The 14,992-nt window shown below is 36.6% G+C and overlaps 2 protein-coding genes across 2 annotated transcripts; both read left to right on the top strand.

The window, feature by feature from the left end:
* The first annotated feature begins 4,579 nt into the window (after positions 1-4,579).
* Positions 4,580-7,531, top strand: LOC122090668 (actin-7). The gene is made up of 5 exons (XM_042660320.1): positions 4,580-4,735; positions 5,727-5,797; positions 5,910-6,303; positions 6,396-7,009; positions 7,101-7,531. The coding sequence occupies exons 2-5, from the start codon at positions 5,738-5,740 to the stop codon at positions 7,164-7,166; spliced, it is 1,134 nt and encodes a 377-aa protein (XP_042516254.1). The 5' UTR covers positions 4,580-4,735; positions 5,727-5,737; the 3' UTR covers positions 7,167-7,531.
* A 5,147-nt stretch (positions 7,532-12,678) lies between these two features.
* LOC122090669 (histone H3.2) lies at positions 12,679-13,335 on the top strand. The gene has a single exon (XM_042660321.1). It carries the CDS (start codon positions 12,774-12,776, stop codon positions 13,182-13,184), a length of 411 nt encoding a protein of 136 aa, XP_042516255.1. The 5' UTR covers positions 12,679-12,773; the 3' UTR covers positions 13,185-13,335.
* Positions 13,336-14,992: the final 1,657 nt, after the last annotated feature.

The raw sequence follows: 14,992 nt of genomic DNA, 5'->3' as shown, positions 1-14,992 counted from the left end.
GACCATATGCCGTAATGGGTGCTATTGGCTATTCGTAAATATGGGATATATATGAAAGTCATTGAAGGTTGTACAATTCCTTCATGGTAATTTTCCCTTTTACAATTTGTAACTTGAATTGCATTAATAAATGTAGGTAAAAGGTTTTATACATGACTATGCACATTGGTTTGCAGATGAGAGTTTTGATGCACCCCCTCACCTTTATTTGACGATTGTGTGCATGGTCACCATGCATGACTCTACACAAAACCTCTCCCCTATAAATGTATAAGATTTTTTTACAAATTTTCTACCATTGAGTATACATTTATTCTTTTGGATGTATAAATCATAAAAAATAGTAATTTAAAACCAAATCAAATCGAATTTTTTTTTCGATCATGGTTTAAAATGAACGAAATAAATCATAATTAAAACTGATTGACACCTTTTACCCTTTTCTCCTTTTTTTTCTTTTTCATATCGATCACAAACAAGGATTTAGTTATTGGCATCGATATATTATTTGGATTGAATCAAATGAACAGGTGCATATCTGTCACTTTCATCTTTACTTTTTAAAAAAAAAGTACAGTTTGTTTACGGTTTGAGCTATGAAATGATATTGGTAATCAATTTAGATTGATTTCGTAATGGATAAACATCCTCTGCAAGGAAGATCTCGTGCTGAGGTGTGGTGAGGCTTTTGGTCACGACATGCGCTTGCGGACAATCGAATGGTTGAACATCGTCGACCCATTTCGCGTTGCCCCGATTTAGTTCACCTAAACTTCCAATCCCCTGACCCTCTTCCTTCCATTTCATTTCCATCGAGGTTCTAGGGTTTTACATTTTCTTCCCCAGCGACGATCAGCTTCATGCGACCTTGATGGACGAGTGATCTCTTCCCCCAACGGATTTGTGCTTCGCTCAACTAGGGTTTTCAATAGTTTTCTTCCTCAGATAGACCAGCAGCCAACACTTTCATCGGGAAACCTTGACCAGTATCGACGGACGCACAACGACGACGGACCAGCGACGAAACCTTCTGGTTGCTCGCTATAAGTAAAAATAAAAATAAAAGGAAAGGAAAAGAAAATAGCTCCATTTCCATCCCCCATTCTAAAACCTACGAAAAAACCAAAAGATTTTATCAAAATCAAATTAAACCAAACGGTTGGCTTCAGAAATTAAATAAACAAAGAACTAGAAGATAACATGCCAGATGGATTCGACCTGCTTACTGCAAAAAGGGTTAAAAAATCCAATTATTATTATTATTATATATTAAAAAAATAAAAAAAAAATTAAAATTAAGTAAAGTCTAAGTGTGAATCAAACATCATATGACTCTCATGGAAAGACTTAATCCGAGTACCAAACTATATAAACCCCTTATCCATCACTATTTTTTGTCTACAAAAACTACTCAACATGTCTCTTGTAATCGAACACTTCCTACCTATTTCTTTTCCTATTTTCTTGTTTCTTTTTCTCCAAACAGATAGGTTCCCATAGTCATGAATACTTGCGCTTCACCATACGATCAAGGGAAGAAGATCATGGAAAAATTGGATATTTTCAAGGTCCTAGGAAGGGACAAGTGTGGCCGAAAATTACGTGTCTGAACGTTTTTTGATAGGTGTCATAAAGAGATGTTTTATTGCACGAGACCTCCTTGCAGAGGATGTTTATCCATTTAGTAATGTATCAAATTGGGACTTGGATCCTCTATGACACAACAAGATGTTTGATACGTATTTAATGTACATAAACACCTTAGTTTACCTGCGAGCGTCTTAGACTGCTTGCCTGAATGTTTTTAGGTGCATACCAAACACTCTATTATTCCACAAAGTAATCTAATTCATTAGCTATCTTAATCTAATTCATTAGCTGAAACTATGTACGACCGATGCAAACCGATACTTTAAACCATGACCACAAACGTAATACCCTAATCGACACAAAGAACCGTGATAGGATCGGTCAGCATCAAATATCGGGGTATTAGTGATGCAATCCATCCGTACAAGCACCATTTCCAAAGGTGCATCTGGCGTATACAGAGTACAGAATCACATCTCTTCCCTCACGGTTCACGAGATATGTTGTGTCAGAATCACATCTTTTCCTTCCCACCATCCTAGACAATTCAAAATGATTTAGGGAAGATCCGACAGACACCTCATGTGAGGGTCCACTCACTCGATTTTAGACCACATAAGTGACATCCAGCTATCACCGTTAATGCGTTATCAAAAAAAAATAAAAAAAACCATCACCGTTAATACGGGATATCCGTTTAACATTTATACATTCTTTGTGCCAAAAAGGGCAGAAAAATATTTATACATTCTGCCTTCGTATGTAAGAAAACGGACGATAATTAAAACATCGAATTTGATTTGAATCTATAATTGATCAAAGGGTATTCATATCCGAATTGGAATAATCCTAAACACAATCCATCTAATTCAAATAGATATCTAATTATTATCGATAATAAAAATAAGAGCGTTCTAAAGAGCAACATGATTTTTGCATTAGTACAAAGATAAATGAGAACGAGTTTAGAAACATCAATAAGGGAGAGGTTTCTGATTTTTATAAATGGTTGGTGCATATCTTTCCCTTATGTCTGGGCATTGAGGCATCACTCCTTTTTAAGATTAATTTTCCTTAAATAAAAAATTAAGAGAAAGAATAATGTCAAATTAAGTGCATACACTAGTGCCTTTATATGTCTATTTTCCCCTCCCTTTTATAAATAAAATATACGTCCTTTATTGTGGGAAAAGAACTAACATATTCTACGTGGCTGGAATGGTAATTCAATCTCTAAAAAAATAATGGGTAAGAGATCGCTACTAGATCATGTAGTCATCGCACTAGTATGACGGATTGACGGCCAATGGGCACGCACATAAGCATCAATACTTATGGAAGTTTGTAAGTTCACTAGGGGAGGGGTGGTAATTTCATGGGCCTCGTGTATGTGTGTAGGGACCACACAACTTAGGTAGCATTATTTTTTCCAAAATTAACTAATGATTGTGGGTGTTCTTGAAGGTTGATAAATTCTAGAGAACGAGGAAAAAACTAATAGAATCAAAAGACATGAATTTACATTGACAATGAATCATCCAAAGAAGGCAAGAAAGTCTCTCGATAACAGCGTTAAGGATGTAAGTGAAAAATTGAAAATCTATATTTGATTTGCATTTGCTTGTATCTTTGCATCCGCATCCACCCAAGGGATAATTTGATCAGATCACATCCAATCTATATTCCATTCATTTAAATTTCTCCCATACCATTTAAAATTTTATCCAATGGTTAATAAACAACTACAATTCTATAAAAATAAATAAATAAACAACTAAAATTTGATAAAAATACAGAGTCAAAACTCATCTCCCTGTTTTACAATGGAACCATGTTCCTCTTAGTCTACATCTGACGGTTGAGGGTGCATGTCTTGTTACCGTTAGTCATTGGATGGGCATAAGGAAAGTAGGGGTGTCAATCGGTCGAGTCGAGTCGGTCTTAGTCTGGCCTAATTAGGCCTGACGGTGTAAAATCCTTGCACCGTGAAAGCTCGTTTACTTAAACGGGCATAGGTTTAGGGGGCATAATATGGTTTGTAATCGAGCCAGTCCATGTCGAACTTTAATCGGGCGACCTTAAATGGGCTATAGACCTATTTAATTATAAACAGGCTCTAAATGGGCCTACCCTAAAATCTTTTTTTAAGCAGATTAAACTATTGGCTTTACAATTTAAGTATTTTTCTTAGAATTTAAGAAGATAAGATTTTTAGAAAAGGTATTTACAATTTAAGTATTATTCATATTTTGTGTTATTAATGGTAGAATAGGTATTTATAATTTAAGTATTTTTCTAAAAGGGGTCGGGTCAGTCAGACTAAGTGAGTCTGGCCAATTAGGTGCCCGATAGGCAACTACTTTGCACCGTAAATACCCATTTAATAAACAGACTGAACTTTTAGGTCAGGCCTTAAGTGAATCGGGCTGGAACGGATCTACCAGTGCGGATATAGGATTGACGGGAGAGTCTCCGGGTCGATCAACATGTATATAATCAGCTCTGAATTTGGCGGTTAACACCACGTTCGCAGGTACACTCGAGTACCTCTCGAATCTAAGAGGTTGGCTGGCACTCAGACAGATCACAACGGCTTTTAGTACAGTTGGGAGTTAAAAAGTCTTTTAATTAAACTATTTTTTTAATTTAATTGAAACATGAAAAAGAGAGCCGAGCCGATATGAGCCGAACAGTCCTGGCTCCCCCGGCGACAAGTGGACGGGAGCACAACATAGGCACGCCGACGCACGTCCAGTTCTGACCGCCCAACTGACGTGGCACATGTCATGAAGACCAAAAGTGAGATCAGACGGTTGAGATCTAGCGAAAGGGAAGAATCAGACGGCCAAAATATAGCAAAGGCTGTCAGCCAGGTCAGCCTTCTTTTCTCTCGTGGTGGAAATGATTCCTCTGGGGACTTCAATTAATTTGGTTTCATTTCATTTGCATTTCACCTCCGATTTGTCAGGTCAGTATATATGACTCCTTTTGCCTTCTCTTCTTCCCCATTTTAGTGTTTTCGGCGATAGGGAGAAGAGTCTACCTTTCCGATTCCCGTCTTGACAGCGTAGGAGAAGGCGTAGCTGCCCTTGTCTCCTTTCGTTTCTCTTCTTCGTCGTCGTCGTATTCTTCGTCTCTTCTCAAGGTAAGCACAGATCTCTTCTCTTATGATCTGATTTTGTGATGTCTACATGTTTGAGTTGTACTCGATTAAGACCTTTGTGAGAATTCATTTAGAGATTGATTGCGAAGATCAGTTCTCTCGTGTATTAAATTCATGATTTCATGCTAGTCTGCTGGAAAAAAACAGATCTTTTGGTTGTATTTATCATTTTCTCACGGATTTGATAAGAGAAAGTATTTTAGATTTTGTCTGGTTCTGATCTAAGGTTTTGCCATATCTTCTGCTTTGGAAGTAAGATCTAAGGTTTTGTCTGGCCGGAAGTAAGATCTGTGAAGTCTTCCTCCGTTTCGTAAAATTTCAGATTTGAAGTGTGATAGTCCATAACTGCTATATCCAATTGCCATATTTGCTCATTTATCCATGGATTTTCAGTTGTTATCTTGTTTTGGTTTTGTTGAAACAGTAATCATCTGGTTTGGTATTGCCTTCTATTATTTGAGCTTTACTGCATGTACCTTATAATCTAGTCTTTGTTTTTTGTTGTGATCTTCGCCGATATTGATTTCCTCGGCAAGGGTTGTTGATTTGATTTCACAGAGTCTTTAAAATGTCTCTGATTACTGTAGATGGATCCTTGTCTGTACAGTTGCCACTAAAACACTTAAATTGAGATTCCACAGAATCTCTTACTGTTTTTGATTTTGCTATTTTGTGGAAATTTTGCTGATTTAACATTAATGAAGTTGTTATCGTTATTTTGTTCTGATGTGCGACTTATCTTTCAGTAAAGATTATTTTGGTCCTGGAACAAATCTCGGTTGAAATGCTTAATATTTTTTTTCTATTCGGGTCTTCATTAAAGAATTTCATGTTCTTTGGTAACCAAGGGGCAGGAAATCTGGATTGGGAATATGCTGGTACTCAAAGTACCAAGCTTTTCCCCAGCCTCCATCTCGATTGTTATACTTTTTTTTCTTGTTCTGCTTAAGCACCTCACCGCTTGATTCTGCAGGTCTGTAAAAGATGGCTGATGCCGAGGATATTCAACCTCTCGTCTGCGACAATGGTACTGGAATGGTCAAGGTTAGTCAATAATCCATGCCGTCCTTGTACTGTGTGATCATTTTATTTCTTGATTATTTTGCAACTGTGTCTTGGCTATAAATTCTTGATGTGATTTTCTTTTAAATTCCAGGCTGGGTTTGCCGGTGATGATGCTCCAAGGGCAGTGTTTCCCAGTATTGTTGGCAGACCACGACATACTGGTGTCATGGTTGGGATGGGACAAAAAGATGCCTATGTTGGAGATGAAGCCCAGTCCAAAAGAGGTATTCTTACTTTGAAGTACCCCATTGAGCATGGTATTGTTAGCAACTGGGATGACATGGAGAAGATTTGGCATCATACCTTCTACAATGAGCTCCGTGTTGCCCCTGAAGAGCACCCGGTGCTTCTCACAGAGGCACCCCTCAACCCAAAGGCTAACAGGGAGAAGATGACTCAGATCATGTTTGAGACCTTTAACGTACCCGCTATGTATGTGGCTATCCAGGCTGTCCTGTCTCTCTATGCCAGTGGTCGTACAACGGGTATGTACTTATGATTGCGATTGAGATTTGAAAATTTCCATTCTTCCAGCATTTTTATTACTGGACTAAATTGCATGTTTTTCTATCATCAGGTATTGTGCTGGATTCTGGTGATGGTGTTAGTCACACTGTGCCAATTTATGAAGGTTATGCTCTACCCCATGCAATCCTTAGGTTGGACCTTGCTGGTCGTGATCTCACCGATGCCCTCATGAAGATCCTCACTGAGAGAGGGTATTCTTTCACCACGACTGCTGAACGGGAAATTGTACGTGATATGAAGGAAAAACTTGCCTATGTTGCTCTTGATTATGAGCAGGAGCTGGAGACTGCCAAGAGCAGCTCCTCCGTGGAGAAGAGCTACGAGCTTCCCGATGGGCAGGTCATTACAATTGGAGCCGAGAGGTTCCGTTGCCCAGAGGTCCTGTTCCAGCCATCACTGATTGGAATGGAAGCTGCTGGAATTCATGAAACTACCTACAACTCCATCATGAAGTGTGATGTCGATATCAGGAAGGATCTCTATGGAAACATTGTGCTCAGTGGTGGATCAACAATGTTCCCTGGAATTGCAGACCGTATGAGCAAAGAGATCACAGCACTTGCTCCTAGTAGTATGAAGATCAAGGTGGTTGCACCTCCTGAAAGAAAGTACAGTGTCTGGATAGGGGGATCCATCCTTGCTTCCCTCAGCACCTTCCAACAGGTGAGTGTTAATTTTTGATAGGGTATTTTCATTTTTGTGTTTTCATTTGTGCCTGGACTTTCTGCTTATCTTCTGTTGTGTATCACTTCAGATGTGGATCTCCAAGGCTGAGTACGACGAATCTGGTCCATCAATTGTCCACCGGAAGTGCTTCTAAAGGTCATTGAGGTGCACATTCAATGGTGAGTACTTTTATATTCTGCGGTTGGCTTTCCGTGTCGTGTCAAGTGAACTCAATTTGGTTGAGCGAGGTTGAGTAGAGGTTATATTGCCATAAAATTTGCATTCAGCCACTGTAGTAGAATGTAGGAGAGAGACATGTTTTTCTAATCTTCCTCCCATCATTTTTTTTCTTTTATTTGTTTCGGGGATCGGGTTTTTGATAGTTCTGTTAATATTTATTGTATGAGAAATTTGATTTTTAGCGTCAGTTTGCGGTTATGAATTTTAAACGATTATATATATTATGGTGTTGTAAGCTTTCCTTTCCTTTATATGATGCTGCTGTGAGCATATTCTTCTCTTGGAGGTGTGATGTATTGGTGTCTTATTTTTTTTTGGAGGGGGGGGGGGGGGGGGTGGTGGTGGTGTCATTTTGATATTACAAATTGTATCATGGGGATTGTGTGAACATTTGGGTTTTAAGCTCACGCAGGATTGCATTTTTGGTAAATGAGAATGCTGCAAAAAAAAAAAAAAAAATGCTGTGGCTGAAGTTGAAACTTGAAATCATGTTGTGTTTGACTCAACCGGTTTAAGAAATGAATCGGCTGAATCTTTTGACCCGGCGGATGGTTATAATGCTGATCTGTACATTCTATTTTGGAATCAACCATGAATGCTATTTGTTCTTCATTTTTGGTATTTTTTTTTTTTTATTTCTTTTAGTCAGAATTTAGTAATGAACTTTTTCTCTCTTGTTATAAGATCTAGTAGTCTTTTGAATAAAAAGTTCTAAAAATCAGAGATTTGTGAAAATCTTTGCTTCTTCTTTCTGATTACAATTTCTAGGGGTTAGTTTTTTTGGAATTGGAATCGATAGGCTTCAATTCCAATTTGGATCAGAAATGGCTTGAACTTAGAAAATAGAGTTGGGAAGAAGCAGCATAGATTTTCATTGATCTTGTTTGGTATTTAGAGGTTTTATTTATTTATTTATTTATTATTATTATTTTTTATATGTAAGAAGTTTTTTTATATCTAGTGACGAGAGGTATGCTTCAATTGATCTTTTTGCATTTTAGGGTATTTTTGGAATGCAAGAAAAGTAACGAATAAATTAAAATTTGGAAAAAATAGTGTGAGAGATGCCTAAATTCAGTATTATTTTTTTCTTTATTTTTGTCTTATTATGTTTTTTTAATTTATTTTTATGGTAAGATATCTTGGTTTTGGAAATAAATGTAAAAATAAATAAGATAAAAATAATGATGAAAATGATGAGAGATTTATGTATCTTTCTCTTATTTCTTTTTAAACTTAAAATTTTTTTCCTTGCATTCGGATATAGTATTAATGAGGAAGAAAATTATTAAAAATAATAGTAATTATCATATATTTATTATGGTTTCGTTATAAGGAGTTGTCATGATACGAAAGATTGTCATGTAAAAGACAAATGTCATTATGACGTTGACATTAGGTTGATGTTAAATTTTAAATATACAAAAACATTCTTCTTATGGTATGAAAGTTGAATGGACGATAAAAAGTTGTGTTTTTGGCAACCAATTTGTGGCAAAATCGTTGATTCTACTTTTTGTACAGTAAAGGGTATTTTTGTGTCCAAAGTTTGAGATTAACTTGTTAGTCACGTGTCATTGTTATAGTGGCATCTGTTTTTCAAATAGGCAAAATGGTCGCGGTACGTGCAAAAAAATAGGAATGTAGAACGTTCAGAGATTGGTGAATGTTCACGTAAGTGATATGATTGACACGTGTTAAATATGTTAATCTTGTTAACAGAGTTGTAACCGTTTACAACTCTGTTTAATATTATTAATATTTAAATAAATAAATAATAAAAATCCCAATATAAGTGGACTCCTCCTTTAATTCCGCTTAGAACTCTCGATCCTCTATTTCTCTCTCTCCTTGCTTCTTTTTCAAGGTTGTTCCCTCTTTCTTCTTCATTTTTCACCACTCTCCAGTCTAGTTGAAGTTTTGTTTACCAATCTCTCATATGTTCAGTGCCTGAAAATAGTTATGTTGATTTTTTTCTTATCTCATCCTATTTTGAGAGAGAGAGAGAAAGAGATGAAGATGATGGCGGCTGTAGAAAGAAGGAACAACGTTGAAGAAAAAGCAAAGAGAGAGAGAGAGAGAATTGAGATTTCCCAACAAAATCGAAGGAGGAGTCCGCTTATATTGGATTTTTATTATTTATTTATTTATTTATATAAAAAAATATTAGACAAGTTAAGTAACCACATCCGTCATCTCTCCACCCTAAAAACTAGGAATCAGTTACAATATAAAAAAACTAATAGATGATTTAGATTAATCTAAACTTAAATGGATGGCTAATATTAAAAGAAAGTGAAAATAAGATTGCAATACGTACGTCCTGCTACCACTTGACCTTTCAAATAATAGTTATTTTTATCTTTTCATGCCACAGCGATGAAAAATCTTTGTAACCAGCCATGTTGTGAACCGAAAATTCCATGTTTTAGAACATCGGGGGTGGAGAATGAACTATAATAATAAGTCTTATGATTGTAGTCTAGACGATGTCTTTTACGCCTCACACGTTTCAAAGTCTCGTCAAATTTGTTCTACTTCTGTACTGTTCACTGGAATAGCATTGCAATAGATTGTTTATTTTATTCTCTTCACCTCTAATGTTATGCATTTGGCGAATCCCCCACCCCAGCCCCCAAGCAAAATGCAAACGTTAAATGCAGCTCTAGAAAACATTATGCTGAGCAATCAATCACATGTGGTTGGTATGGGAAAGTAAACATTTTCTTCACTTTACCGTTCTGGTTAGGCATTGCTCTAAAATCGTATTTAAAACTCTTTGAAATCAAAATCAATGAAAATATTTGTTTCTTTCTAAATCTATTGTCTAAGGTTTTGATCAGTATCGTGTGTGTCAATTTCTGGGTTTTAAAAAACCTTCGTATGGACTTCCATTACAAGCATTTTCCATCAACAGCGCGAGTTCATCATACACAGTCATTTGTGAGGGATTGATGCGTACTTCGTTGGACAAAGTTTTCCTCGGACCTACTCAATAACTCCACTTTACTCCTGGTCTAGTACGATAAGTAAAGGGAAACTAATGATTGCAATCCAAGGCTTGCCTTCGAACTTTGATTCAAACCTACGTTGCTTTCCTTTGTTGAAATAAAACGTTAACAATAACTATGCTTTCCTTTGTTGAAATAAAACGTTTAACAATAACTATCCAGTGCAATTGATGACGTTGTGAACTTGTGATGTGTTCTGTATCTTGTAATTACTTATCTCGTGCATCTAAGTAATTCCACCTTTTATATATATATATATATATATTTATATATTTATATAAAATATGGAACATGAACAAAAACCTTTCGTTCTAAAAAATTTCTGTTCTCTTTTTCCCATGATCGCTCATCCATCCTTTTTTCATTGAAAGTAGTTGAAAGGATCCGGACTCAAAAAGAAAAGAACGGTCAACCTATAAGACTTAACTTTAGCCTTATGAATAGAGGTGAAGTAAAAGGATACTTTAGGAAATTAAATTTTACTGTTATCTTGGGTAGGACAAACAATAAATGATTTGGGGATCAAGTAAATATTTTTAAAATCTATTTTAGTGGATGTAACTCAGTTTTAGAACATACTTATCTTATAATTACTTTTCTTTTCCCGTGGATTTAAGTAATTTTCCCAAAATATTCAAGAATCTCCCTTTAAAACTCAACTCTATCACTTTCTTCTTCTTCTTCTTCTTTTTTTTTAGAACATTATTAAAGGGATTAAATGGAATAGTATCATACTCAACATTCAAAATATTGTTATTTAACTACAGAAAATATACATAGACGTGGGAGCCACAAATGCATAGGATGGGTACGTCCATTAGCCCATTTATATTTGTAATGGTGCGACTTGCGAGAGCCACAAATGCACAGGAGCATGGTCCCCAAAGTGTAAAGAAGGCTAGTACACGAAATCTTTTCTAGTGATCCCATGGTATGGTCTTCCATATATTGCAACACATTTTGGAGCATCTTTTGAATACATTTATGCACGGGTGTCAATCGATTCGATTTTGGTTAGATTTAATTTACAATATGTAAACCAAATTTGTACAAATAAAAATTGAATTCATTTGGTTTTATTCAATTCCTATTTGATTCGGACACAATCTCAGTAATTTAATTTAAGTTGAAATAACATATTCAAATAAATAAAGTTAGTGAAGATTGGTATGCTAATCCCATGCTCACCCACGATCACGAGTTCGAGCCTCCTAACTTTTTCCTCCCCCTTTCAATAGAGCAAGTACTATTTAAGAAATGAATAAAGCTGAGAAGGAAATTACAATCTCTGTAAGATACAAACCCCCCCCCCCTTCCTTCCCAATTGTCAATTTGAGTATTTTTTAACAATTTTCACACGACTTTATTAGATAATTTCACACAACTCAACTAAGACTTATGATTGTAGAGTTTAGTGCAATTTAGGTTTAGTTCAAAGTTCGATTATTATGGCTTACATTTTATTTGCTTCGATTCAAACTGGCAATGTAGTATAAAGCTAAAACCGAATGAAAATTCACTTAAAAAAATTAATCACTGATTTTTGTTTTGTTTGATTTTAAATGCCCCCGATTTCATTTCTAAATTCACATCATTACATTTCTTTAGTTGTAGATTAGGGGTATCAATGGCCAAGCTCAATCGTTTTGGTTAGGCCTAATTTGTCTCTACCAATTTAAGGTCATGCACTATTTCCAACCATTTAGGTAGTCAGGCATGTAAGGCCAAAGCATGGAGATGTTTTATACAGACTATCGGTTACCAATCTATAGTCAGGCTTTAAACAAGCAAACTGACTAAGTAGACTATAAACAGACTAATTGGGATATAAACAATCGGGCAACAAAATTTGTCAGTTTTAACTAGGCAACCCCCATTACCTTCCATGGGGAACAACCGAATAGTTTTCGGTTGATGTTAAAAAGCCCCACACATTTAGTAATCAACAGAACCGATCTTGGGCTTCAACTTGTTGGTTCAGGTCAGGCTTAAAAGGTCCAGGCCAACTTTTGACACACCCTAGTGAAGAGGATGGCTACAAGGTGAGCTTAACGAAGACGATGGCCACTAAGTAGGGGTTTAGTCGTTTAGAGATTGACTTTGGTTAATTACAACTTTTAGTTGTTTGATTAGCATTAGTTGTGAATTAAGTCATTAACGTTGGAATAGTTATAAGCTTATAGGCATGGCTAGATTGAAGCGGCAGTCGCGGAAATTCAAATTTCAGTCAAAACACGCCAATAAGCTATATGGGGAAAATCCAAAGAGAGACACGGATCACGATCCGTGTAACCCACAAGGATAAATCCTCACCGTTCAACGAAAATCATATCCAACGTCCAGAATTCGTTCGCTCCATTTTCCATAAAATTTTCAAATTTTCCGCGCTTACAAATACCCAGCTCCATCTTCAAACTTCTTCATCGGTTCTTCAATCTCTCTCGATTCTCGATCCTCTAAATCGTTTAAGCCAAAGCTTTTTCTCTGTAACCCATTTGAACCTTTTGGAGATGGCGAGAACTAAGCAAACGGCAAGGAAGTCCACCGGCGGTAAGGCTCCAAGGAAGCAGCTTGCTACTAAAGCTGCCCGGAAATCTGCTCCGGCTACTGGAGGAGTTAAGAAGCCCCACAGGTTCAGGCCAGGAACCGTGGCGCTTAGGGAGATCAGGAAGTACCAGAAGAGTACGGAGCTCTTGATCCGAAAGCTCCCATTTCAGAGACTGGTTCGTGAGATCGCACAGGACTTCAAGACTGATCTTAGGTTTCAAAGCAGCGCCGTTTCGGCCTTGCAAGAGGCAGCTGAGGCATATCTGGTTGGATTGTTTGAGGACACGAATCTCTGTGCCATTCATGCTAAGAGGGTTACCATCATGCCCAAGGATATTCAGTTGGCTCGAAGGATCAGGGGAGAGAGGGCTTAGGGCTTGATATACTGTTCATATTGTTCAGTTTCTGTGTTTTAACTCCTAGTGCTGATCGTATGGAGAGAAGTTATTCTGTCTTCTTTTTGTTGTTAATGGTGGAATCTACTGTATTAAATCTGTGAAATTAATCAGTGTTTTGTTTGCTAAATTATGATCTTCCTCTCGATCTGCCTGACTTCATTGAATGAAGAAAGTCTACGGTTTGAACTGCTTCGTACACACTTGAATCTAGGAAAATCATATCAAATAACGTAATGCTTCTGGAAAAGAACGAATGTTCACAACAAATTCATAATCTGACTGATAGATTTATGGGAGTAGTTTGACCTGTAGGAGGGAGTAAGGTAATATCAGAAGATTCATAGGTTTTCTTGCATGCTTTGGGCCTTCTGGCTTGGTCAATCCTGTTAACTAGGGCAAATTTATTACTTTCCAGGTTACCATAAGAAATATGGCGTTCAGATTTAACCACCAAATTTAGAGTCAAGGATACAGAAATGATAGTGGGAGATGCAGAAAAGGGGAACAGGAGACGCAGAGAGGGAACAAGCAACCCGGAGAGGTGCAGAAAGGGAGGGGGGATACAGGGTAGACCGAGAGAGTGGGGGAGATTAAGGATGTGAATTTGTGACCGAAATTGTTTACCGAAACTTAACCGATTCATTTACATCAAAATCGCAAAACGTTTAGTAAATGGTGCGATTATGGTTTCAAGATTCAGGCCAATTAGTTAAACAGGGCAGGTAGGTTTTAATCGTGGAACTCGTTGGTTTCAAACCGAATTGAAACTTTTTAAATCGAATCGTTTGAAACCTTTTAAACCGATCCGATTAACCTATATAACAATTAAATAAAGAAGGGGTAGTAATCCGTATAACAATTAATAATTAAATTAAGTGTCCATCCTGTTTTGGTATGATTTATTGCAATTTAGTTTAAGTTTAGGCTTTAGATCATGAACTTGTAATCTATATATCTTACTGTGTTATTCTGTTATCATAGATGGGGTGTTTTGATTGAACCACCTGTCATTTTAATATTTTATGCTGTAGAAGGCTGGATTTGGATGTTATATGATATTATTTATAAATGTTTGAGAATGGCCATGCAAAGAAATAACACTAGATTATCAAATTAAGACATATCATCGTTAATATAGAATATCTTATTTGTGGTTGTCAATTATTTTTTGATAAGCTTATGATCTTCAGTTTAGAGATGGTGGCAAGTTATAACATATCGATTGTGAACCGTTTTACAAACCGTGTGGAATAAATCAAAACCATAACCGTTTAAAACCGTGAAACCAACACCGTTTAGAAATCGTGGAAACCGAAACCGTTTACTAAATGAAACCAACACCGTTTAGAAACTGTGGAAACCGAAACCGTTTACTAAACAGTCATGGTTTCAGATAGTAGAACCGCTTAGTAAATGGTACGCTTATGGTTTTAATTAAATAAATGTGAACCAAACCGATCCGCATCATTTAAACCGAAACCGAACCAATTAACACCCTTAGGAGAGATGTGTCGGTAGGTGAAGGGAGAGAAGTATTGTTGGAGAGAAGTTTTGTTGCAATACTGATTGACCCAAGGGGATAGTGGAGTTGGTGAACAAAGAATTTGGTATAAACTGTAAACTTGGACATCTTAAGTTGTGCTCTTTATTGTTTTTCGTGAAAATTGAATGATTCTTATTCAACACTGGTATGATCTGATCTATGCAGTTGTGGGGTTAGTCTGGGCCCATGAGACTAGTTATGCTTGAATACTCATTGTTAGCCCCCCCAAAAAAAAAAAAAA

Source organism: Macadamia integrifolia, chromosome 10 (genome assembly GCF_013358625.1).
Source record: "Macadamia integrifolia cultivar HAES 741 chromosome 10, SCU_Mint_v3, whole genome shotgun sequence".
Taxonomy (NCBI): Eukaryota; Viridiplantae; Streptophyta; class Magnoliopsida; order Proteales; family Proteaceae; genus Macadamia; species Macadamia integrifolia.
Note: the sequence above shows the minus strand (reverse complement) of the source record. Positions and strands in the feature narration are given on the sequence as shown.